The sequence below is a fragment of the Chamaea fasciata genome, unplaced genomic scaffold, assembly GCF_029207755.1.
Source record: "Chamaea fasciata isolate MVZ Bird 193981 ecotype frontalis unplaced genomic scaffold, bChaFas1.0.hap1 SCAF_3, whole genome shotgun sequence".
NCBI classification, from domain to species: Eukaryota; Metazoa; Chordata; class Aves; order Passeriformes; family Sylviidae; genus Chamaea; species Chamaea fasciata.
Window position 1 is genome coordinate 43,563,089 of NW_027094088.1, and position 26,750 is coordinate 43,589,838.

Below are 26,750 nucleotides of genomic sequence, written 5' to 3' on the forward strand. Positions count from 1 at the left end.
CCTGGCAGGGAGGCTTGGGACCGATCTTGAAGGTCCGTTCCCACACCTTAACATTCTGTTACTGTGCTAACATAGTAGACATGTGACAGGCTAAGCTAACTGGATACAGAAGACGCTGGCCCTCAACTAGGAAACTAATTGCTTTTTCCCCCTCTTCCCTAACCTGAAGTTACGCCACTCCTCTGGTAAACATCATGGCAAAAATTTCCGCCTTTCCCCGCCTCTGACGAGGCCTCAGGCCGGGCGGGGCCGGGGCGGAGCGCCGGGCGGGAGCGAGGGCGGAGCGCGGAGCGCGGCCCCATCATGTCCAAGCACGTGTTTCTTACGGGACCCCCAGGTAACGGGGGCGGGAGGAGCCCGGGGAGTCGTGTAGGGGCGGTGGTACGGGCGAAGGGGTTCCCTGGGACACGCCTGGCCTGGCTTGGCCTGCCCCGGGCCGGCCCTCCGCGGAGCCGGCCGGGCTGTGCGGCGCTTAGAGCCGGGGGAAGGCAGCTGCTGCCGGGCCCCGGGCGCCGAGCAAGGCCCCGGAGCGCCTCCCGCTCCAGCTGGGCCCGGCACTGCCCGAGGCTCCGCGGCTGCGGGCCCGGAGCTCCCCCCCCCCCCCGCCATCCCGCGTCGAGGTCGGAGCTGTTGCACTAATTAGTTTGTTGCTAATGAAATGCCCCTTTACCTCTCCATCTAGTCGTCCAAGGCATGCACTTTTCCAGGCGCTGGTGCTTTGTGACTGGCTTCTGCCCTGGAGTTCAGTGTTGGGGAAAAAAACCGCCTCCTGGACAACTAATCCTGCTTCAATATAAACAGCCGCGATTAGTAGTTTCTGAGAGCTCATCTTTCCTGTAATTTAAGTGTAGTGATTTGGCACTTCCAGCCTCAGTGAAGTGCAGGTGTAGGTACTAACTGGTGTCCCGGGTGGGCAAGCCTTGATTGAAGCAGTGGAGTAGTTTGTCATGGGAAGGGAACCTGATTATTGTGGAGGCTGAGTGGGACATAGTATGAGGGTCAAACTCTGCGGTTGATAAAGAAAGTAACCAGATATTACGATTGCAGAGCTTTCCTTTGTGGTGTGGGAGTAAAGCAGTGGGCCTAATTCTCCTTTTTGCGAACCTCTTGCAGATGCCTGCCTTGACTGGAATTAATTTAAAATGCTGCTGTTAGGCTGAGATAGGAATACATTCCACCCACTTCACTCTGACTTTCCAACCACTTTGAGTAAAAGCAGCCATTCAGGAGATGCAGAAGTTGGGGCTGCTTAGGTCATGACTCTTCGTTTATCTGAAATTAGATGTACTGTTTTGATCAGCTAAATGTGTAACTTCCAGCTTTCTTAAACTTAGTTTGAATCACTCTAGCTTGTTTGGCAGTTTACTGAATGAATGTAAACAAATTTGAGATAGCAAATCCACTTTCCAAAATTAGTATAAATTAGCTTACAAGAGACAGGGCCTTGAAAATATGTTAGATACTGAGGGTGCCACATTTGTCATTTTTTTGTTATTCAGCTGCCAGGAAGCCCCCTGCTTCAAATTTGAAAAGTTTGCTTAAGCATTTGACTACATGCCTTTGACAGAATATTTTGTCATTGGTATTGACTGTTAGGAAAGCAGTTCCTAAATCTGCTTAAAGTCTAAATTAGAAATTTGGTGTATGCATGTTGAAATGATTTCTGTTGGCACCTTTAGGCATCTCACATTTGGTCTGTATTCCTCATCTCCAGGAATTTGAGGTTTTATTCACAGGATTATTTTCTGTCATCTGAATTTTTTAGAGCAGTGATTAAAAACGAAGTGATGGCACTAAATTTTGTGAGAGGCAATAAAGGCGAATTTAAAAGGAGATCGTTGAGGGATGTACTTACACAATGGCAAAGGAGAAAAATTGAAAGGATGTCTGGAACATGGCCAGTGTTCACACTGTAAAAGGTGCATCAGACTGTGCGAGGAGCTATCAGGTGACGAGAGTTTTAAGGACCTGTCTTAGGGTAGGAAAATGAATTACAGGGTCAGAAGATAATTCATGTTAAAAGGGACTTGAGGGGGTTTAAAGGACTATCAGCTATGAGGCCAGACCAGGTTGCTTAAGGCTTTATCCAGTCATGTCTTGAAAACATTAAAGTAGGTGAAGATTGCACAGCCTCTCTGGGCAGCCTGGTTCATGCCTTCATCGGCCTCACAATAAACAAGCTTTTCTCTCTGTATCTAGTCAAGTGTCTCTTGATTCAGTTATCCGAAGAAACATTTGTCTGTTGTTGGGACTTCCTAAGAACTTGGTGTCTCAGGGACTGAGTGCTTCTGATTTCTAGGACATCAGTGGAAGCAGTGTGTCCCTTCTGCCAGTTAGGCATCTGGTAATAGCAGACGGCTTTGACCTTTTGATCTAGAAAGGGGGGTGAACTTAGCTCTGATCTTAAAAGTAGTGAATTTCAGTGGTGGAAAGGGAGATTCATCAGTCAGTCTTCCAGCAAGCTCGGATATCAGTTTTGTATCACGTATTTTCCTGCCTTGTGGTAAATTTTGTGGCCTGCTCATGCATCATCTAAGCTAACAAATTCATTGGTAGCCTGGGATATTTGTACCATTCTGTTGTGAAACTTCACAGTGTCAGTACAGGAGGAACTTTAAAAGATGCTTCTCTTCTTTCCTACCATTTAGAAAAAGTAATTTGCAAACTTCAAAAGTAATCAGTGTTCCTGCTGAACTGAATCATTACTGTGGCATTTAAAAAAATGGGCTTTTAGTGCAGAAGAAGATTAATGCTGTGTGCTTTTTTCCCTTCTTTATTTCTAGGGGTTGGAAAGACTACTTTGATCCAGAAAGTCAGTCAAGCCCTAAAATCCTCAGGCATTCCCATTGATGGATTTTACACACAGGAAGTTAGAGAAGGTGGCAGGAGAACAGGATTTGATGTTGTCACTCTGTCTGGAAACCGAGGACCTTTATCTAGAGTCAGGTACTGAAGTTTCAATAACTGTAAGCAGCTTATTGTTTTATGTGTCTGCTCCAGTCCTTTGGCATGTTAAATGCTCCTCCAGAAGGTGATTTCCAGCACACATGGCTTTCATGGTCAAGTTCTTTGCTTGGTTTTTGTGGCCTGGCTGATACCTATATTGTATATGTAGGTAGTGTCTCTGTTGCATAGTGAAATATTGAAAATGTGCTGGGCAGGGGTGTTCTCCCTTACTATTTTACACCAGGTAGATGAAGCACTGCTGAGCCTTTCATTGTGAGGCCAAGTCCCTTTGGGATACAGTTAAGTACCTTGTTGTGGGTGGGGAGGAAGATTTCTGTGTTGCCACTAGCTGATTTATGGAGACTGAAGTGGAAAATCAGAAGGGAAAATGCATATAGCATTGTTTTAAAGAACATTTGAGTGGTACACAAAACTCGCCTGTGAATTTTAAGGAAAAAAGGGTTTCAGAGCCCCAGAGGGGGGCCTCTGAAGTGCTGAGTGCCTCACAGTCTCTCCTGATTCACTAGACTCAGATTTTCATACTTAGTGCAAAACGTAAGTCTGTGTCCAGTGTGACCTTAGCACCTCATTCACACAGAGTTGATGTGAAAATAATTTGCACTCTGCTGATAATGGAGGTGCACATAGCACAGCGTGGTTCAGCACATGCCAAGTGAATATTTTTCCAAGATTAAGGGTTTTGCAGCCCTTTGTACTGAGATGATACTGCTATGATGCTGTCTGTAGTGTCACATTGCAAAATTCAAAGATCTGAACTGCAGTCATGAGCTGTGATTTCAGAGTAAATATACCTGCTGACTTTTAAATGCCATTGTCCTTCTGTACGCTGTTGAAATTTGAGCTTGCATAGTTGTGAAGGATGCATATGGTATATTTATTATCTGACAGCAAGCTATCTGCAGTATGACTTACTGCATGGTTTAGAATTTCTTTCCCTTCCTTTTTAAAAAGAATTTAGGGGATTTGATTTATTTGGATAACTTCTTATAAATTCTCTTTAAATGACTGCAGTGAATTCTCACTAAACTCGGTACTTTGAAGGAATTGTGTGTCTCTTTTTCAGTCCCAGTTCTGATTCTTCTGCTTCAAGACGTGAATACCGGGTTGGACAATATGTTGTAGACCTTGTTTCATTTGAGCAGTTGGTTCTACCTATGCTGAGAAATGTGAGTATTCTATGAAAGCTGCTGATAAATGTGTGCTTTATGATAGTCAGTGTTATTGGAAGGCCCTGCTATACAGCTATTTTTTGATACTAATTAATGGCCTCTTTCTTGGGTGTTGCTAGTCCTGATTGACTTCAGGGTCAGGAAGCTGGAGGGGCAAATCTGGCTTGTTCTCTTGTCGTTATCATGGTGTTGGAGAGGTTGCAGTCCTGTGAGCAGGACCTTCTTGACCTGAAGAGGCAGCAGGTAGGAAATTTCTTCCTGTGTCACTGTCTCATACTGGAAAGCAAACAAAATGCACAAGTGGCTTACCACAGAGAACTAGATGGAATCAGTGGGTCTAAGAAAACAGCTTTTGCTGCTGCTCTTCTTTACAGACTTTCCCCCCTCTTCCTGTAATTCTCGTCTTCTTACAGTAGAAGCATTTGTTTCTTGAATCCAGTGAGTATTTTTGATTGCTATTGTATAAATACCTGCAGACTGATAATACCAACCTGATTATTTGGGATTTAGCCTGCTGCTCAAGGAGTGCTCTGGCTGTGACAAGACTTACCACAAAATCTTTTTCTTATCGTTTTGCTAATACTCTGTCACTCCTTTTTTTTCTTCTCCTTCCTCTCTCTCACTCCAACCTTTCCCCTCTCCAAAATTAAAGAAGAACTGATTTGATTTTGGCAATAACATACCACAAACAGTGTGCAGCAGCTGCTGAACTGTACCACTAAAATAATCCTGTTGTGATTTTTCTACACTGCCAAAGCTCAAGGGGACAAGCAAGAAGGGATTTTTTGGTGAACTAAAACCTAAAAAACCCAAAGAGGTGCAAGGAGCAAAAATGAGATCGAGGATCTGGTTCTTGTTTTTGTCAAAGAACATTGAAGTCTTAAGAGCAGAAAAGCAAGGATGTTTGGGCAAGGAAGAAGGGAAATAATAAAAAAATGGGAAAACTTTTATATGTTAAATTTCACTGTAACCATATTTATGATGTTAGTAAATAGAAAGATAGTTTATTAAAAAATACTTCATTAGGCCAGTGCTGTACTTGGAATCCTTTTACCACTGTAATCCAGGAGAGATCTTCCTAGAAAAGTGTTAGCAGTGTTGAATTTTTCCATTACTTGTATAGCTTTCTGCAAGTTCAAGAAGGTGAGGAGAAGAACTGGGGCCAGCAGAGTCATACAGTGCATGTGCCCAAGCTCATAGAAAGTGCTGTTTATCAGTTTTGTGGGAATGTGGTCACACATGAAGATGGCCCAAAATGGAAGAGGAGAGTAAGGAAGATCAGAGAACTGAAACAAGAAGAGACAAATGAAGAATGAAGGCAAGAGAGTCATAGGTATGTTCTGGTTTGATGAGAGAGCAGCACAGAATGGGCAGTGCCCATTAAGACACGAGGACAGATGCAGCTCTTTAGCCTTTGTTCACTCCAGTGAGAATGGAATAGATCCTGCAGTGGAAGATCTCTCTGGTTCTGCAAACTTTATCAGGCAGGACTGATAAGTTTTTTCAGGTTTTTTTCAAAGCAAAATACTCTCTTCCTGAGTATGTGACCTAGTGACTAGTATTGGCTTTTTGGCTCACTGATCTATGAAAGGGTTTTTAGATAAAACAGCTACTTAGTAGGGACTTAGCTTGAAAGGATTTCAGGATGCACGTTACACAGTTCCTTCACTTTCCCAGAAGCAAATACTTTGCCTTCACAAGGGGAGATGTTCCAATATTTTTTCTCTTTCTTTTTTTTTAAGTTTCTGTATAATATGGCTTGTATTGGTACATATTCATGGACTTATAATGGTTTTGAATTGAGTTGATTTTCTCCTCACTTCTATAAATAATGGAGTACAGTTTTCAGTCACCTTTACCAAAACAGGGTAGGCAGTGCAGTCGAAGAGTTCCTCTGCTTTGCGAGCTGCCTTTTCCTCAGTAGCAATCACCCTTGTTTCCTCCTGGACATCCCTGATGCCCCAGCTCTCTGCAGCATGGCAGTGTTTGGCACAGTATTCACTTCATGAAAAAAACAAACAAGCCTGTGGTTAACTGTGTCTCCCCTACTATCCAGTGGCTAGGACTATAGGATAAGGCATATCTCAACATGTATCTGTTCTAATGTGAGAGAGGCTTGCAAATGGCTTGCTTGTTACCCAGACTTTGATAATCTGGACTTGCTTTGATATCCAGACTATCTTGCTTTGAAGACAGCCAGTAGCTCTGAGTGAAATGCTTCATCATCCCAACTACTTTTGGAGGAGAAACTTCCAAATCTAGATTTAATGGAAGTCTTCCTTTTTTTAGATGTCTGTTTTCTGTGACTACTGATCACATAATTTAATGTAATCACTAAATGCATAAGTTTTTAAAGATTGCTGACCCTCAGAATGGTTGAGAGCTGCTCCTAGGCCAAGTACAGTTCTTAATTGTCGAGTAGCTCATGTAGGTCCAATGTGAGAATTCTGCTTTAAAGGAAAGCTGATACTATGGATATTTCCTATTGTATTTGGTATTTATTCTGTATGGTTGTTTCCATCCTTCCAAAAATCTGTCCTAAAAAAGAAATTACAGATTGATAAGTCTGTAATTTACCAGCAGTAGCTTTGACTTCCCACTTTTCCCAGTATTCCAGTTGAATTTGTTTCTTTTGGAGGTATTTCTTTTGTCAGCATAGAGATTACTTCTGTTGCTTGTTCTAAGTTTTGCTTATTACAGTCTCTTGATGCACTTTTCCACAGGTAAACCAGGGTGGTGACACAGAGAAAAGAATTTGTGTCATAGATGAGATTGGTAAAATGGAACTCTTCAGCCAGGCTTTTATTCAAGCTGTTCGTCAGACACTGGCTGGCTCGGGGACTGTGGTGCTTGGAACTATTCCAATACCCAAGGGAAAGCCACTGGATCTTGTTGAAGAAATAAGAAGTAGGAAAGATGTTAAAGTGTTCAATGTGAGTAATATGTAATATCCTTAAAGAGCTTTCTGTTCTAGGTTACTGGTTTATATTGGGCTCTGTTCAAAAACTGTTACTGCCAATTGATAGCTGTGGGTAGCTTGCATGAAATAAGTTTTTTAGTTTCCATTTTATTCTTAATGGGCAGGTGTTCACCTTATTAAAAAAAAATCCCATTTGGCACTTACTGTAGCAGTCTCACACAGCTGACTTTGCTTCTGAGGGGCTGCAGAAGTAATGCTATAGTTGTTTTAAAAGGTTTCTTTGCTGTAGTATTATTGCTGTATAGGTATTCATTATTCCTAAGAGTTAAATCTTTTAAAGTACAGTCAGATTTTTAAGCTTTTTTGGTTTTTTCCAGACTGGCTTGCAAAAATATTACCAGTAGTCGTATTCAAGTAAAAAAATAAAAGGAAAAAAGGCAGCAGTGGAGTTTTCAGGAATGATTTATAGAAGAAAGACAGTTGTAAATGGAGTGTACTTTCTCTGGAGTCAATGAACCAATTTTGGAATTCATTATGTTACTTTTACAGACACAATTTTCAGAATATTAGGGGCTCAAAGCACATTTCTGATCAGTCACAGGGTGGTTCTCAAAAACTTAGCACAGCAAAACATAGCCTGTTCCTAGGAGTGCATGTGTGAGGTTTCCTTAACATCTGTAAGTGTCCTCACATGTGTCCTAATGCTTCACAAAAACAAAGGCACCTCTCACTCCTTTGATTTATGTTGTTTCCTATTCAAAGCTGGCTTAAAAACCTGCAGTGCTCAAAGTTCCTCAGATTTCCTTTAATTTAGGGTTCCATCATCATTTTCAATTTCTGTTTTTATATTAAATGCTGGTTTAATTAAATGCTAAAGCAACTGTAGGAACAAAAATGAGATATTTTTTTTTTCCTTGCTTAAGCATTCAACTCCCTTCATTTCCTTTCAGAGATAAACCCCCAGGTTTTTCCACTACTGACCCGATGTGTGGTTGTAGTCAGGCTGTTGAACAGAACATGTAAATGTGAATTTTGTATGAGTTGCTTTACAGGGGTAGGACTGGGGAAGAAGGGATGGAGAAGCCTTGCTGAAGGTACCAGTCATTCAGCCTTAGGCTGCAGTTTCATGGCAGGACAGTGGTATGTGCATTTAGTCCTCTCATGAGAGGAAACGGGGCTAGAAGACAGCATTTGGCTTTTCAAGGAAACTTTCGAGGCTTCTAGTGTCTCTTTTTATCAGGTGATATTCAGAGGGCATGGGCTACTCAGCCCTGGGTTTTCAGCTCTGTCAGTCTGCTGATAAATCTTACTCTCAAGTACTGACTCCAGCCAGCAAAAGTCTTTCTGTAAGGTTCAATGGAGCAGTGTTTTCTGTAGCTAAAAGATCTTCGTTAAAACAATGACCCATCCTGTTCACGCTGCTGAGATTAGGTCATGCAGGTTTCTTTAATGAAATAGAGATCTCTGGTGAATCCATTAACCAAAAGCATGGCTGTGAAATGTGTGACAGACTGCAGTCATTCCCAGGTGTCACAGACCTGCTAAGCTGAAGTCTTGTTCAGGAGAGCATCTCTCTCTTGCTCCAGTGTCACTCTACATGCTCTTTCCCAGCTGGTTAAAGTGTGTGCATAAGCAGGAGCAGAACCTGCCTGTGGGGAGTCAGAGGTGTTATTAGTGGATGCTGGGTCACCAGCTGTGTTCTTCAAGGGCTGTGGCATGGGAAAACCTGTAGTGACCAAATAGCTCACAGTCAGTAATTTCTTTCTAACTTGGATGGTGCCTGGAGGTGTTCAGAAGTAGGTGCCTATCTTCCAAAAGCATTCTGCTTTCTTTGTCACTTAATAAGGAGTTAGGCTGCATTCAAATAGCTCACCTCAGTTTTTTCATCCTGCTCCTAGTGTCACAAGGACAGTTCTGATGAGAGAACAGCTGTTTGGTGTTTTACAGTCCTTTCTGCCTTGAAAGTATATTTTGTTGATGTAAGCAGGCCCAGATGCCCTAAAAGCAATTCAGCATTTGGTCCCAAATGTATAATTTATTATGTTTAGGGCACTTAACGATAGGAGCTCTGATATTTAACACATTTCTTTCTATTGTTGCCCAGTTCCATTTTGCTGAGAACTAAACTTTCCAGTGAAACCACAGAGGCTCTTTTTGCACTGCCTGCATCTGTAGTTTTGGAGACATGGTGGCATGAATAGGATCAGGTTATCCTTAGCAGCTGGCAGATACTAATTTTCTCCCATTTTCCCATCTATTAATTTTGCTTGCATGAAACCCATTAGTGAAGTATAGTTGCATATGCCTATTAAGAAAGAAAATAGTTAAATGGATAGGGAAAAGAAAAGGTTCCATTTGAACAGATTGTACACGAGTGGTTTCCTTGACAGTATTTTTAACAGTTAGAGGAAGAAAGCTTTTGTCCTCTATAGTTGCCTGCTTGGAATCTAGGTGGTAATTTCCTCCAAATTACATAAATGCTTAATATAAGCAGCATCTACAGCTATTTTCAACTCCTTTCTAAAAACATACCCATCTGTTTGTACATTCAGTACAGATACTGGGAGATTTGTTCTCTCTGGGAAAGCTGCCTGCACAGAATGTCTCCAGATCTAAAGAGGAGACTTATATCTATCAAACAGCCTTTGTAAAACAGTTGTGAAAATTTCCTAGCACTTGGCGCCTTCTCTCTGCGGCTCTCACTGGACTTCTGGCATATAGGTGTGGAAAAAGGATAGATAAAATGTAGTATTGTTTTTGCTGGCTGTGAGAGAGTGGGTAGAGCTATTAAATGTGCAGAAGGGCCTTTGAAAGTCAGGTTATCACTACACTTGCTGTGAGATTTAGAATTTGGCTCATCTGTGCTGCGTATTGTTTACCTCGGGGTCCCAATAGCCCTACTAAAGAGCATTCTTTGTTGTCTTGCTCGCTTTGTTTCTGTGGGGTTTTCTGTTTATCTTAGAAAGCCTGGACTCATTCTCAATAAAAATGGTGACATTTTCAGACAGATCTTGGTTTTGTTGGGTTTTTTTTTCAGTGTCACTTTTTCATTAGTCCCATGTTGATCTGTTGTCTTGAATTGAGTGGTAGGTGAGACCACTGTAGGTTTTACAGTGTTGGTTTACAGCACTTGGATAGATGTGTGTGACTGTAAATAGTGGTCGGCTCCTAGGGCCAAATTCCTCAGATAGAACTAAGGCATACAAACTCTTGTGCTCACATCCTAAATGCAGATACAGGGAGTGCAGTGGAACCTTGCTGGTAGAGAGTTTTATGCTGTGCATGGTGTTGTGTCTCCTTCCTTGTCAAACAGCTTTTCTACAACTTTGTATGAATGCCCTTACTTATTTTTTGAGCTCCTGTGTCTGTGATTTCTTTCTGCCTTCTCTGCAGGGATCTGAACAGTGGGGAAAATTTCTCAGACTTCTTAAAATGAAGCTTTTGCTGATGCTTCACAGTTGCTTGTTACCCTTTTACAACCCCAGTCATCTCCCCAGGTTTTGTTTGAGTGAGTAATGCATGGCACTGTGGGTCACAGGGCTCTGGATCAGGACCCAGTCTGTCAGGCAGGGATAATTTACACACACACAGCCCCCAGCTCTGTGCCCCTGGGAGCTGAGCTGACTAGCAAGCACCAGCACTTGCTTGGCAGTTTCAGTCATCTATATTCACATATGCTGGACTTAAAGCCCAGCATTCCCATGGACTGGTCAGCCAAAGGCATATCTCAGTGTGCTGCAGAACACCCCAGCTTTCCCAAATAGTTTTGTTTCTGTCCCAAGGTGTTTCTCTCCTGTAGCAATAAGGTTTCTCAGAGTACAGAGTTAGACTGCTAGGCCTGTTTTAATTTTTTTTCTTTGCAGATGTTTGTGACTAGGTGTGTCATCTTAATAAATACAACCCTTTCAAGTAATGAAGGCGTAAGAACTCCACTTTGTATTAGCAAAGTTAAATTTGGTAGTTGAAAAGGATTTCTAGTAATGACAAAAGTACATGCTGGTTCTTTGAGTGATTCTTGTTAGTTACTCAAGCCCTGAATAATACTGCAAAATAGTACAGGTAATTAAATCAAAAGATCACTAAATATTCAACTGTGGCTTTTGTGGGTTTAGCAAACTGTTCTCAGTAGCAGAAGAAAGCAGGTGTTTGACACTCAACATTCCTGCACTGAAAAAGAAATGCATTGGAATTTCTGCTTTGGTTGTTTTTGAAGTAAATACTGGTATAGAAGCTATTCGTGAAATTACATCAGTTTTAATTTCTCTTTCTCTAGGTTAGTAAGGAAAACAGAAACAGCATTTTGCAAGACATCTTGGCAGCTGTGGAATCCTGCAGAAAATGAAGACCTTTTCTGTCCTGTCAACACTAAAGCTTTCATTTCAACAAAACATTACAACATTTTGCGGGTGGTTTAGAGTCCGTCCTTCCTGCTTTAGCCCCCTAGAGGCCTTACTGGAGCCTTCAGGGTAAGCAGGATAGAGCTGGTAATACTCTAAAATGGCATAGCAGGATTGTAATTTATTCAGTTCACTGAATTAAAAAAATTGAACAGATGTGTAGCTAACATCCAGTTCTAATCTGGGTGTTCGGAAGTTAGGTGGTCAACTCTGAGCCGAGTTACCTCATGTGAAAACAATTAACTGTAGAATCTGTTTGAGATCTTAGTCTTTCTGAGTGTGTTTGGACTGTTCAGCCTACAGGTCAATTCAATATCTGCAACACGGCCCTGGTGCAACAGAACAGAACCCTGTCCAAAATGTATATGAGTCCTGCCTGGTTTGTGTAGGAATATTTAGCTGTTGGTGACCCAGCTTGGGTGTGTTCAGGTGTGTTGTAGCATGGGTGCTGACAAATCAGCAGGTAGAGGCAATAAGCAGATGTGATCTCTCCTCCTACCCCCAGGCACCCCTGTCTCCAGTTGCAGTATAAGGGTTATCCAGACTACTACTTTGTGTAGTCGCAAGTGACATTTCACAGAATTCCATTTTGGGAGGAAAAATAGCCAGATCTACCCTCTCTTACATGGCCCAGATACTAATTGATAAGAGGACTGCATTTTGAATTAATTTTCAATTTTCTGATGGCAGTCCTTTCCCACACCCCCTTAAAAATAATAAATACAAAAATATTGAAGTCTGTGAAGTTCATCAAATCTTGTGTTTTTCAAGCTGAGTTTAAGTCATGATTGCCTTAATTCTGCATTCGTCTATATTAATTTTACAATCTGCTATGTTTATTGATCCGTACGTTTGTTTGGGGTTTTTTTTCCTGTTCAATTCTGTATATGCTTAATGGTGAAATGAGAAGTGTTTGAGAGTATTAGACAGTGTGTTTCCCTGTGAGGAGTGCAAATGTTTTCAGCAAAAATGCTGCCAGTTAATCAGTTTTGCATGTTGTGAAAACAGAATTCCCTCCCAGGTGCACACTGTTCATTGTAAAATTTACAGTCATCTCTGGCTGAAGAAAGTTCTTAGAAATTCAGTTGTTTCTTAACTTTTTTTCTGTTCAATTCAATGACTGTTAAAATGAGTGAACTATTTAAAGGCATCTTCAAGTATTGTCTTACTGATTTATTTCTGTAAAACTGACTCCCAGAGTTGTATAGGGCTGGATGGGGACAGGTATTTTTACAGACAGCTCCTAGGAGCATGGAGGGAATGTCCTTTCTCTCTCCTGTACGCAGAACAAGGGTCTGGTACAAACATTGCAGCTCCACGGGTGGTAGGAGGTGCTTGCCTTGTTAAAGGATACCATGGGCTCATTCCCTCACTGCCTTGTTAGGTTTACCCATCTGCCCAAATCCATTTGGATGGTAGTACTGTTTTCATCATATCTGGGGAAAAGAAAACTCCTCTTCGGGTCTCCACTTGACAATGTACAGCATCTGGCTGCCTTTTGCAAAATAAGGTTGTGCTCTAAAGATACACTAATCCCTAAATTACTTCAGGCATGCTACTCAGACAACTGTACTCCTTTTTAGATGTGGGGGACTTGGGACCAAAATAAACTTTGTCAAGGCTGTATGCCTTAGGTTTTTGAACTGAAATCTCTCTGCACCTAAGTGTTGAATGCCCTCCTGTTTCAATGTTAAATCTCTTAATCTGTAAAATATGCTGCAAAAGAATAGTTCTTTCAATGATTAAAGAGTTACCCAAAATCTAGCACAGTTTTAGTGGGACTGCTGTTGAATCTTAAATGAGGACTGACCTTTAAGGCTAAATAAGAAATGGAGAGATTTGACACTTCTCTGGTAGAAGCTGAGGAGGGGAGTTCTGTTAGGAGTCAGTCTTGTGAATTCTGGTTCAGCCAGTATTGCTGAGAGATCACTTAAAGTGGTGTTTATTCCTCATAAAAGTAGATATATTGCCCTGCATGTAATGCCATGATGCCTGCTGTAGTCCCATCATTAGTACGGGGGAAAAAAAAAAACCCCAAACGATTACAACAAGAAGTTTGGGGAACTTTTGATCAGTGCTTACAGTACTTTTAATCCATTGTCTCATGGTTCAAGGAAGACCTTTTGTACTGGGGCTAGATAGTCACTAGAAGATGCAGGTGGATTTTTCATTCTCTGGAACTGTGAGTGAAATATCAGCCCTTTTAAACTAATGCATATTTTTGCTACTGACATCAGTGTCTCTTTTTTTCTGCTACCTATCTCAAAATTGGCGTCATTAATCTGTCCTTTTTTTAAGCCTGTTTTCTCTCTGAGCTAGAGTGCTTTTCAAGAGAAATAAAGAGAGATTCTGTGATCTGTGTTCAGCAGGACAATGTAGATGACCTTAACAGTCATATCTGGCCTTTAAATCTCAGACGGTCCTGAAGATATGATTTGCCTGTTTCAATCAAGTGAGTGAGAAAGTTGTATTTCCAACTGCATGTAAGTTTTTATGACAGCCTGTGTTTACTTTAAAGATAAAAATTTATTGTCTGGTCTTGCACTAGTAAAATACTTGGAAGGCCTCGAGAGCACTGCAACAGCAAATGGAGCATTCAGAATTCCCCTGATGGGCCAGTTGTATTAATAGCACAACATTTGGTGAAAAACACCTCTGATGTACCTGCTAGATTGCAGATGACAACATTAGTGCACCTGCAGGTTTTGATTGGTGCAAAGAAGGGGAGAATGTGGGGTACCAATTACTGTCTGGAAGCCTGAGAATCAAGGACATTTTTGGCCACAAGTCTTGTAATTCCAGCATAAAATTGCACACAGCATGGAATAAACAGGGCCTGCATTATTTATCATGCATTAGGCGATTTTTGACTTGTAAAACTGAGTGAGAGAGGTGAATCTTTGATACTGGACCTGCTGCAAAGTTAATTATAAGTAATATGTCTGTGTTGCAGATTTAAGGATGTACAAGCACTAGTGAAACATGGTAATTAAATACCAGCTCCTAATCCAGGGAGTAATCTAAATATGGCAATAATTGGGTATTTTTAAAAAATGCATAGAAGAGAAGATGATTATCACATGCTGGAGAATCTCACTGGTAATTCTAATCTTCTATAATGAGCTGCACAAAATTCAGCTAATCTTTAACTTAAATTTTCCAGTAAGAGAAGAGCTATCAGTTGGTGGGCTAGAGACAAATGCAGATGACATTTCTTCCCTTATTCTAATAAGCAGTTTTTATAAAAAGCTGTGAATGACATCACAGAGAATCCTAAGAACTTGATAGTGTCAGAATGTCACTCATAGGTATTGAGAGTATCTAGTCATCCTGCCAAGGAAAAAAGATTGACACTGGTAAGTCCTTTTCATTGAGATTTGTCTTCAGTGAAGTGAGTGCCAAGATTTTCTGCCGATGGGGATGAGGTGAGATTTTGCAGCAAGAACTTCAGTTCCTCACAGAGAAGTTGCATGGCACTACAAAATGGAGGGGCCAGCCACCTCTGGTTTTTATTTTTGGATAAACAGGAATGAACTTTGCAGACTTCGACTATCACTGGTTCGTACTTGCTTGCTGTGGTGGAAAACAACTGAGCTGAAGGCCAGGCTGGGGCTTGCCTGTGTTCCTGGTGGATGTGAGCAGCTCAGCAGCCTGTGCTTGGCTTTAGTAAAAAGTCACTGAAAGTCTTTTTGCCAGATCATCGGGCCATGTTTCCCCATTACGAGTGTAGCAACTGGCTTTTACTATGTGATGTAAATAAGAGTTTATTTGGGGAAAGAAATTTTAGCAAGACAAAATATAAGGGAGGTAAGTATCCCATGCTCAGTGCAAAGGCTGAAGTACTGTGTTTGTGCTTTACTATATACTCATTATCCTCCCTCCTGTAACCTGCTGTATTGTTTGTGTTCCTCTCTGGTTGCTGAGACAGTGGATAAAATCACTCCTAGTGTTTCTTTTCAGCAGTGGTGATGTTATCTGAGGTTAAGCTGGGGGAGGCAGAAAAGGCCTCCATTTCTTCATCCCTTCTGACTTTTCTATAAAAGAACTGCATGTATACAAATGGTCTTGTGGACTGAGCACTTAATTTCCTCAAAGGATGCATTCATCTTGCTAACAAGATAGGAATGTCGCTGTTTTCACATTGTTGAAACAAAAACATTCTGGACTGAATGAATGAGGTAAGTGGCCTCCGCAGCTCTGGAAAAATCAAGCACAGCACCTGATGCAAAAAACCCTGATGGAACTCTTGATAAAAGGGCCTTACATGGTGATGGTGGCATCCTTCCTGCATCACAGCTGTAGCAAGAGGTCAGACATGTAGATAAACTATTAATCCTGAGCAACTTTACGGCCAAGTTTTAACAGTGTTTGGCATTGTGAAACCCATCAGCAGGGTTACAGATGACATAAAAGCAATAAAAACACATTTGCTTTTCAGTTAAAGGCCAAAACCTGCCCCAAAAGTGGCATACTTCCATCTTGCAACTCTGAGACACCTCGTGTGTGAGGTTAAGTATCACGCTGTTTTTTCAGGAATAAAGGTATGACTCAAAGCCTTCATGTGTATGTAGGCAGTGGTGCTGAGGACTCGGATTCCTTTTGGTGTTATGCAGAGCTGTTTGGAGCAGCTTATTGCTCAAATTAGGCCTCGTGTAAAGGTTAGGTTCCTATTTATTAGCTTGGTGTGCATCAAAGCCCCAAATGCACCTTCTGTCACAAGCAGGGTTAACTGGGTGTATGCAAACCTCATGCGAAAATGGGGGAAGTCTAAGATGTATTTAATTGATAAAACCTCATGCCTAGTTGCAGGTTTCATTTCTAACCATTATGTCAGATTATTTTGTAGGGCTGGCTCATATTTAATACTGCTGCATATAGCAGTAGTTTCATTAGTATAAAACAGCAGACTATCTCCAAAAATACGGAGAAATGTAACATGGGAGAGTTGGTGCTTGTTTTGATTCTTTTTTTCTATGTTAAGCTTGTTAGGGGTCACTTTTGGGTTTTTTCAACCCACTATGCTACAGTAGCAACTTAAAGGCATAATGAAAACTCTGTGAGCCATGGCTACAAAAAAGGAACTGATTTTTGAATCTTACCTTGACTCCTGTTTTGCCATGCTTGCTCACTGTGTCTGCACAAAGGCGTTGGAACCTGCTGTTTCTGGCAGCCATCCTGTGCAGCAGGCATCTGGACTTCATGGCACAACTGCTCTCCCCAAGGAGTTATGCTCCAGGGGACAGTGACTTAGTCCAAGTCAGGAACTGTGAGGCAGCTGCATTATTTTAGGATGCAGTACCAGAGGCTGTGGAGATGATGGAGTCTTGCAGAAGGTGTGGTGCTGGGGGAAGGTGCTGTCACTCGGCCTCTATCCATGCTAAGCAAATACAGTGGTTGCCACTGCAGGGATTTGTGCAATCATTCCCCAGTCTGGTTTAGTATGCTTGAGTTGGATCCACAGAATAATTCAGGTTGATTGGGACTACTAGAATTACTTACTTTTGATGGAAATTGATTCAGACTTAAAGATGTGAAAATTGGAGGCCTAGGTGATGCTAGGTGAATATGGGGAAGCTCTTGATGCTTTCCTGAGCCACCTGTTTGCGCTGACTCCATGCAGGAAGACAAAGCAGTGATGGTTTATCCTGCGGAGTGCCATGCAAAAGCCTCCAAAGCAGAAATGGGGCTGGTGGCTATTAGTAGGAGCCGACCTGTATAGCCTCCATCCTTCATTTGTAATGAAGCACTCCATAAACAGTGTGGTGGGACAAGAGTCATCATCTGCCAGAACTGGTCAGAAGGGAGCAGCTGAATTCAATTTCCTCTTCCACGTCACCACCTGGATGCTAGAGGAGACATTAGCAGGGCCTGAACTGCACTGATGACCATGTGTCTAGAGGGCTGTATATGAATACTCTGCTTTTGTCTTTGTGAACATGAGCAGAATTTTTTCTAGATTGTGCTAAGCTTTATTAATAACTCTTTTAAGATCTGAAGTGAACTAAAAAAGGTTTCTTAATTTTGCAAGGCAGAAAGCAAGTGAAAACAATTGCAAATAGAAGACCCAGAAACTGCTGCCGCACAAAACATACTTGGATCATTTTATTTTCACTCAGTCTTATTTAGTTCTACTACTCAGATCAGAAGTGTGGCACAGTAGGAAGCTCAGAATGCAACTGAGTATTGCCTAACAGTAATGAGACTTAGCTACAGCATCTCTTGTTAAATCTTGTTAATTGGGACAGAGCCTGGCTGCACATCATTGTGTTGAGATTTAGAAACAATCTATGGTAGTTACAGTAAAGAGGAACAGCAAGACACTGATAGCTGCAGTTTTTTTTAATTGGAAAAAAACCACACGCGTGTTTGTTTAGACTCTAGTAGAGGAAGGATTTGTTGTAGCCTTTTGGGTTTCAAAAGTAGTCATGCATTCCTGTAAATCAGTGTTTCCCAAACCTTGTGAAGGCATGGCCTCCCTTTTTGCATCATCTGTCTTTATTGGCAGCAGCTCAGTTTTCTGAAACCAGAAGGCTTTGTAATTACTGGCTACAAGTGTTTATGGACAGTGAGCTGTGTCCGGCAATTAAAGGTATTCAGCTGTTCCTTTCCTAACACAAACACTTCCAGACAGTAAGTACAGCCTGCTTTGCACTCTTTTGTCCTTGAGGAGGACTCCCCGTGGCCCTTCTGCAACTTCTAAGGGTACTGTTGCTTAGAATTTGAGAAACACTGCTGTAAACCAAACAGGAGCACAAGATGGTACCTAATTTAGGCAAAGCTGCTTTGCAAATAAGGTGTACCATATGCTTTGAAGACTTTCCATGCACTGGATACTTTCTTTTCTTACACTTGACTTTTGTTAATTGGTGTAGCGTGACTCGTTCACACAGTATTTCAGTATGGCTGCATGCAGTAGTATATCAGTCTGAGATGCTGTGTTGCTATTCAGCATTAGCACCTGCATAACACATCAAAGAAAAATGAGATTTGCTGTTGGAAAAAAAAATCAGTTTTAGCTCTAATGTTACAGGACACTGTACTGTCCTTTTCTGTATTCATTGCTTCTGTTCTTAGTTGCCTTTTGCTATATGTTATATATCAAATTTCAATTAATTTGCATGCAATCTGCTGTTTAGTTATGGCAGGAAAGAGATGTCTTTTGTGTGCTTTTCACTGAGTTGTATTAGTATTTCCTACTGTATTCGTTCGTGATTCTAACCATTCTGGGGAAGGAACATTGAACAGGTTGTATTCATTGTTCTAGGATTTACAAGAACCTGAGATGAAGTGGCACTGTGTATTTTTTGGGATATCTTCCAACCCTACCCAGCCAAGGCCATTAGCTGAAGAACATCCGCCCTGTAATATTCTTGTGTAGAAGTTAGAAAAATAAACATTTGAAGGTTGCTTATTACATCTGAAAGAACCTAAACCTATGTGCAGCTTTCTGACCTAACAACTCTGTCTGTATTTAATGCTAAGAAGCGCGTGGCCCTTGTGCTGGGAATGCTCCTCACTGCTCCTCGGACAGGCTCTGCTGAGAGGCAGTGTCTTCCAGGGCCATATCTTCTTGGCTGGCCCTTCTGCACTCCAGGTTCCGACTCATGAATAGGGCATGGGCAGGACCCGCCTCCCGCTGGGGTCTTGGTTCTGCAGCATCTGTTGTTTCACAGGTCTCAGCGACTTGCTGGAAAGTAAGAAAGAAAAAGTCAACTAGTTTAGGAAATTTCTAAGTAACACTTCAACTATTTTTTGAAGTGACAGGTGAAAAAAGTTTAAAAATTGACGTAGGGATGTCATTCTGTGAAACTCCATGGGATTCTTAACATGCATTATTCACAAGGGAGTTCTGAAGAGGTACTTGTCACACTTTGTGTAACGCATAAATTTGGAAGGAAAAGCAGACCAGGAGCTGCAGGTTTAGTGCCACAGATGTACATGTATAGAGAACTGTAAAAGAATTTGGATTGAAAAGGACTTCTGGAGGTCATCCAGTCCAAACTGCTGCTTCAAGCAGGGCTGACTTCTAAGTTGTTAAATCGGGTTGCTCTGGAGCTTGCTACATACACCAAATTTTAAATCCAACTTACAAAGAAACCTTTTCATTAAAACTGGAATGCAATTATCAGTCTGAAAACGTTAAGCGCAGTGCTGCCCCACCGTAAGGAGTCCATTAAGATAAAAGCATCCCAGAACTTTGCTGTGTGAACGTTGAAATGAAACGCTTCCTCTTTACTGCTTTCAGTCAAACAGGCACCTGGACTCTGAGCAGTCACCTTGGCCAGGATTCACCTCGTCTAAATTTCACCATGTGGACTTGCTGTGTCATTTAGGCTACCGATGGCTGGCAGAGAGATACGAGTCTCCCAGGGGAGAATTTCTTCCTAATAGCTCCAAGGATGAAGTGGATGAAGGCTTCTTCACTGAAAACAGAAGCCTCAACAACAACCTACTGAGCCATCATGCCCAAATTTTAGATAGCTTGAAGTTGGATAAGGTAAATCCTACCATTAGTACTCAGTCTCGCAGACTGGCTCGGCTCTTGCAAATTAGGCCATAAACTGAGAGTTGGAATTGTGCCTTCTCATTGGATATATTCAGCTGTATGTGTAGAAATATTAATATTTGTTACAGTAACAAAGCAGGATTGGACCCAGATGAGTAACCAATCAGTTGACTCCTGCTGAAGTTCATGGTGAAACTCTAGGGAACTGTACGACACACAGAATTTTTGGGTTGAGAGCAAAATACACACAGGCCAAGGAGCTTTTCTCACCTGAGGTTTGGAGAACTCTTTGGAAACTATGGAAGTTATACACAGTTCAGAAGGACAGTAACAGAATAATGCTTGGGACTTACATCTACAGTCTTCCCGTCACCAGTTTGGTTTGCATTTTGATAGGCCAAATACAAAAGTCTGTCTAATTATGTTGTCTAATTGCAGTCACCTTTTATGTTTCTGCTTTCTTGAAGTCAATTTTCAAAATTCAGGACAGCAACGGACGGCAACCAAAGTTAAATAAATACACTTAAGTAAACAGTAAAACAGTAACTTTACAATGTGAATTGAATTTTTCAGGGAAGATGGGAATAAAACTGTGAGTATACTGGGAAGAAGGCTGGAAGTGTATAGTGTTTTTCTGCTAGAAGATGCTTAATCACAGGGCATGCTGGTTTCCTTTGGTAAATATTTCATACAGGATTCCTGACTAACTTTCAGTAACAAGGTTTCAGGTCTTAGACTGAATGTCTGGTCAGAGAGAGGGACAGAAGAAATGCACTATTCAGGGGAAACCGTTCCTTTTCCTACAGATAAAATAATTTTAAGTCCTGGATAGGACTTGAAGCAGGCAAGGAAGGAGCTATTTAGTCTGCTATGACAGTACTCATCACCTGGGCTGCAGCAAATGGAGATGTAAGTCCCTGTTTTGAGTGAAAGGAAAAGCGACTTTGCCCCAGTTTGCAATTTCACATGTGTGCACAACAGCCCCCCATTAGTTACTTACACTCTCAGAGACACACGAATACTAAAAAGTCTCGTTGTGATGCAGCAAAATCCCCCCAATATACCAAAATCCCAACAGTGTTTTGGAAAAACTATAGACCACTGAGAAGGAAGAAACCCGGTGGTGGTGAGGACAGTTACGAGGCGAGCAGAAGGGGACTCACACTCAGTAGTGCTGTTTTAGCTTCAGCCTTACCCGAGCTGCCTGGCTTGCTGCTCTGGCAGACGGCCCCATGGCGATGTTCATGCTGCTGGATGACTGCGTGTCACTCGTGTTGCCTCCGTCCGCAGCTGAGAGCCCGGAAATCACCAAAGCACTTGAAAAGCTTCTCTTGCCGAACAGCAGGCTGAGAGTGGAGCTGGTGGAGGAGGCCAGGCTAGACCTGAGCATTGCTGCAGCTCGGTCCTGCACAGTCAGCTGGCCAGCAACAGGAACAGCAGGGGACTGAGAAAACACAGATGTTGCCGAGTTGTGAAATGATAGCTGACTACTAGAAAGCCTTTGGGCAATTTCGTGGGCAGATGTAGATGTTTGGATGAAAGGCTGGCGGCTTTCTACAATTGGTCCGGAGTGACTTGAAGCAGGGGGCCTTTGGTTTAAAGCAGTGTGCGCCTGGACAGACTGACTCCTGGGTTTTCTCCTGCCTTCAAAAGAAAGATTAATATATGTAAGTCAGTGGCATTCTGATGAACTCCATGCTATTGACAGTGTCCCATGTGTACATATTACTGTTGCAATATTACCACTGGTTTTATTAGTATAAGAACTCACAAGAATAGTAAAAGTAACAAACTCCTAAACCTATGAATCTTTGTGTTTTCTGTGTAGTGTTTTCCACTACAGGTGTTCTGAGTTTTGGTCAAAATAGCTCTAGAGGTTGTGCACTGAGTCAAAAGACAGGGAAATGAGAAGAGACCCCAAGCAAAGCACTCCAATCACAGGCTCACAGCTGTTCTGCTACATACAGTTTATTCAGCCCAGTGAAGGATTGAGCATAGTGTTGCTATAACTCTGCTCCCCTTTGACAACCACACTATGGGAATGCTGACTATCCACCTTAAATGGCTTGGTATAATTAAATGCAACAATGAAACAAAAACCCTGTAAATTAAAACAGTGGCACATCTAAAAGAATTATTCCTGCATATGAGGAGAGAGAATTTGAAAATTCAGCCAAGTGGAAGAATACAGCATTCAAGCCACGAGGAAGTTTTTAAGACTAACAGTAGACTCTGAGTTCCAAGAGAGACATTCACAGTACATTACAGACTTGAAAACATGTGAATGCATTTAGGTAGGATACGCTACTGGAGGTCTGAATGAGACCCACATAAGGCTCTTGCTCCTTTCTGGGAAGCGTCTCAATGCAGCCACTACTGGATACACAAAGCAGATTAGATAAGCTATTCTGACAGCCCTAAACAAATCCTTCCTGAACAAATACATCCCCATATTTAACATTTATATCAACACCTTCTGTCATTCAAGCCAACAATTTCTGTATTTCTTATGCTTGTGTAAATAGCCATGGAATGAAAAATAAATCATGAAATACTGGCCAGTGAACCCACCAGAGGCATGCTTGTACCCAGGCATTCTGCCATGGGTTGGTGTGTGCCACAGGCCCCAGCAGAGCTCACTGGTTCTGTAGACAGGCTCTAACCCAGATTTACACAGCAAATACCCAGTCACGAGAGTGCCTGCTTGGTTTTTTTGCTCTCCAGGAAACTCCAAACATTAACACAAGCTGGCTTTTTGGTTTCCTAGCTATATCTGTGGGGTGGGGAGTTGATGCCAGGAAATCTGTTGAGAACCATCAACACAGAAACTAGTTTTTCTGGCAGGCATTTCCAGGCTGTTGGTAATTTTTTTTTTTCCCTTTGGTTTTCCCCAATACCCGAGCTCCTCCAAATACTGAAATTTTGCTGGCATAAAGGAATAAAAACCTCACACAATCTTCTAAAAACATGACTGCTGAATTCATGCAGGTTCCAGCAATGCAGAATTTCATATCCAAGCCATTTACATTATACGGCTGAAACATGCTGTTTTACATGCACAGACCAGCTTTTCAGAGGCTGGTATCATTATCCCCATTTTTCAAATGCTGAAGCAAAGAGAATTTAGGTACTTTGGCACAAAGTCAGATGAGCAGAGCTGGGCTACAATCTAACTGGAGCTCACTAAAACCTAGTAGGTTTGGCAAGTATTGGACACTTTCACACCTCACTTATAATGTATCTTTAGCTCTACTTTTATACTCCAAACAATAAAAAAATAACTTTCCTAAGTAATAAGATCCCCAAGATCTCTGCTGGAGAATGATGCGACAGATGCACATGGCTCTTGGAAGCCCCTGGACAACGCTCTCAGGCAGAGGATGTGATTCTTGGGGTGGTCCTTGCAGAGTCAGGAGTTGGACTTGGATGGTCCTTGCGGGTCCCCTCCAGCTCAGGATATTCTGTGATTCCATGTGTACTGCTCTGCCAGTGTCCTCTGTCCTTCACCTGGCTGCCGTGTCCGCAGCTGTGCACACACGTCTGGCTTCCATGGGGATTCAGGTTCTTCAAGCCCTGGGGTTCTGCTTAAGTGCTTTGGTTTCTACATTTGATGGTTATTTCAATAGCATACCTTTCTTAAATAAAAAGAAAGGACTGGAATTGGGAACAGAGGGGCTGTGGCCTGTTAGTTTGCGCCGTGGCTAATGTGGCCAAACATCTGTGATTTAAATTGTGAAGCCGACCCCTGTCCAAAAGTATTCTATATTCATCCCAAATGCAGTGGTTGGAGTACTGGGCAGGAGACCACCCGCATCTGTGCCTCAAATCTCTGTCCCTGAAAACACTTAGGAAAACAAAGGCTGCTCTCTCTATAAACTACATCATGAAATCAGGACACTTTGGGGGAGAATCCCACATGTTCCCAGTGCTCCTGATTTTGGTCACACTTTTATATAGGGCTTTCACTGCATTTTGCAGACTCAGTGGTACCAGGCTGCAAAACGCAATATGAAATATGACGAAGTTAAATGCACTTAATGCACAGATTATGAATCTAGAAGACATTGCTCTGATTATCTAGTCTGCTGCCCTATATAGCATGGGCCATAGAACTTCCCAGAATTAATTCCTGTGTGGTTTTATTAATTGCTACTGTGATTTTTAAAAATGCATTCAGCATCTCCAGTCATGGAGAATCCACCTTAACCCTTAGTCTTTTGTTTCACTACTTATTTACTTTCTCAATATTAAAAATGTGCTCTTGATTTCAAATCTGAATTTACTCAGTTTTGTTACATCCAAGTCTGCTCAGACCAATGGGCTTTGGTCACCTTTCATTGCCCAGGTAAATATTTACAGACTACGATCAAGGCCTCTCTTACAATACCAATTGCTTGAAAGTGCTTTATCTTTCAATACAGGATGTATTTCCCAGAATTCTGATCCTTTTTTGGCTCTTCTTTGAAGTGCTTCCAAACTAAAAAAGTCCTTAAATTAGGGCACTAGGACTGTATGTGGCAGGAAAACAATATTATGATTTTTAACAGGCATAGCATAAGTTCTTTTCCAGTGCTGTAGTATTGCCTTAAAGTCCTGATACTTATTGAAGATCGAATGGAGCTTGTTTTTTAACCAGCTCTCTTAAAACCCTTCTTGAATGAGTCATTTGGCTTTGCTCAATTAGGCATATAGCTTTGATAGCCACTCTTTCATGTTCTTTGTAGCTGCTGGGATGGAAGGAACTGTTTCACGATCAGATTGTAGAAATAGATTACCTGTGTTTTTTCCCAGTATAAACCAGACATTTCTTTTCTCAATTCTATATATTGCATATTGGCAACTTTGCCTTTCTACAGAGTGACAGATCAAGACCACTGCTAGGATTTCTTTTGCTTCTAAATATTCTTTAAAAACAAACAGCCACAAGCCCACTTTTATCTTTTTGTCCCTAATGACCCTAGCCAAAAAATCCTTCTTGTTTCATTTTCTACAGTATCTCAGGAGCAAATACAGATTTCCATTTGCTACTGTTTCCTTGCATTTGTTGTGCGTGTCTTCATTTTACCAAAAGCCAGGTTGCTTTTCTTATCTAAGTGTGACTTTCTCTCTTGATTATGGTTTTCTGGGCACCCAATCAGTATGTTCTTTAAACAACTCACAATTAACTTACTTTATTGTATGGTATGCTCAGGATCATTATATCACAATTAAGTTTGCTACTCTGATTACTGTTATGTCAAGTTATGAGTATGCACATGGGGATTCCTCTAACACTAGACACAATTAAAAGCTGCAGTTCTTTTATTCTTGCAATGTGATTTATATTCAGGGCAAGATTTATTCCAGTCCTGCCCATTGTTTATAATGATAGGTCAAAATGATTTAACAGGAAACAAACAAGTGCCAAACCCCTCAAGTTCTCTGCTTTAATTTATACAATAATACCACAAACTTGTTGAAAAGTAGAGGTAATTTGCTTTAAATTATAAGTCCTGATGCCACAGTGACAGATCTCAGAGTGACCCACCGGCAAACAGAATCATGGAATGCTTTGGGTTGAAAAGGACCTTAGACCTTGTCTAGTTCCAAGCTCCCTGCTGTGGACAGGGACACCCTTACTAGATTAGGTTGCTCAAAGCCCCATCCAACCCAGCCTTGAATACTTGCAGGAATGGGGCATCTACACCTTCTCTGGACAATATGTCCCAGTGCCTCACTGCCCTCACAGTAGAGATTTTTTTCCTAATATCCAATTAAACCCCTAAACCCTCTTCCAGTTTGAAGCCATTCCCCCTCGTTCACTCCATGTTCTAGTAAAAAGTCACTTTCCATCTTGTGAACTCCCTTCAGGTACTGAAAAGTTGCAATTAAGTCACCCCAAAGCCTTCTCTTCTCCAGGTTGAACAAACCCAATTCTCTTTGCCTTTCCTCATATATAATTTATATATGTATATATAAATCTATATACGTAATACAGTATCCCTTCTCTGGACCTGCTCCAACAACTTGATGTCCTTCCTGTGCTGGGACCTCAGAGCTGATGCAGCACTGCAGGTGGGGTCTCACCAGAGCAGAGGGGCAGAATCCCCTCCCTGCCCTGCTGCCCACGCTGCTTTGGTTGCAGCCCAGGACATATTTGGCTTTCTGGGCTGTGAGTGCCCATGGCTGGGTCATGTCCAGCCTCTCACCCACCTGCACCCCCAAGTCCTCCTCCTCAGGGCTGCTCTCCATTTGTTGATCCCCAGCCTGTGTAGATTCTGGGGACTCCCCTGACACAGGTGCAGCACCTTGCACTTGTTAAACTCCATGGGGTTCCCATGGGCCCACTTCTTGAGCTTGTGTAGGTGCCTCTGGATGGCATCCCATTCTTCAGGTGTGTCAACAGCACCACTCAGCCCAGTGTCACCTGCAAATCTGCTGAGGGTGCACTTGATCCCTTTGTCTATGTCACTGATGAAGATATTAAGTAACAGTGGTCCCAGTATGGACCCCTGAGGGACACCATTTGTCACTGATGTCCATAAGGACTCAACCATTGACCACTACCCTCTGGATGTGACTGTCCAAACAATTGCTTATCCTTATCCTTATCCTTATCCTTATCCTTATCCTTATCCTTATCCTTATCCTTATCCTTATCCTTATCCTTATCCTTATCCTTATCCTTATCCTTATCCTTATCCTTATCCTTATCCTTATTACTTAACATACATTTCCAATGTAAAGGTCACTAGTCTGAAGCACTTTTGAATCCATAATTTGAGAAGGGCTCAGCTGTTAGTCGACAGAAT

The 26,750-nt window shown here is 41.8% G+C and overlaps 2 protein-coding genes across 4 annotated transcripts in view; one reads left to right on the forward strand and one right to left on the reverse strand.

The window, feature by feature from the left end:
* The first annotated feature begins 258 nt into the window (after positions 1–258).
* On the forward strand, positions 259–17,536 carry NTPCR (nucleoside-triphosphatase, cancer-related). Its single transcript, XM_066178795.1, has 5 exons — positions 259–337; positions 2,784–2,946; positions 4,031–4,133; positions 6,860–7,069; positions 11,330–17,536. Exons 1-5 carry the CDS (start codon positions 304–306, stop codon positions 11,396–11,398), a joined length of 579 nt encoding a protein of 192 aa, XP_066034892.1. The 5' UTR covers positions 259–303; the 3' UTR covers positions 11,399–17,536.
* A 974-nt stretch (positions 17,537–18,510) lies between these two features.
* The window catches only part of PCNX2 (pecanex 2), a 150,620-nt gene continuing 142,380 nt past the window's right edge, over positions 18,511–26,750 (reverse strand). For all 3 annotated transcript variants that reach the window (XM_066178792.1, XM_066178791.1, XM_066178794.1), the window contains 2 exons: positions 21,155–21,603; positions 18,511–19,140 (listed from right to left, as the gene is read on the reverse strand). In XM_066178792.1, coding sequence (XP_066034889.1) covers positions 18,967–19,140; positions 21,155–21,603 — 623 coding nt within the window. In that variant the 3' untranslated portion in view covers positions 18,511–18,966. The remainder of the gene's footprint in view (positions 19,141–21,154; positions 21,604–26,750) is intronic.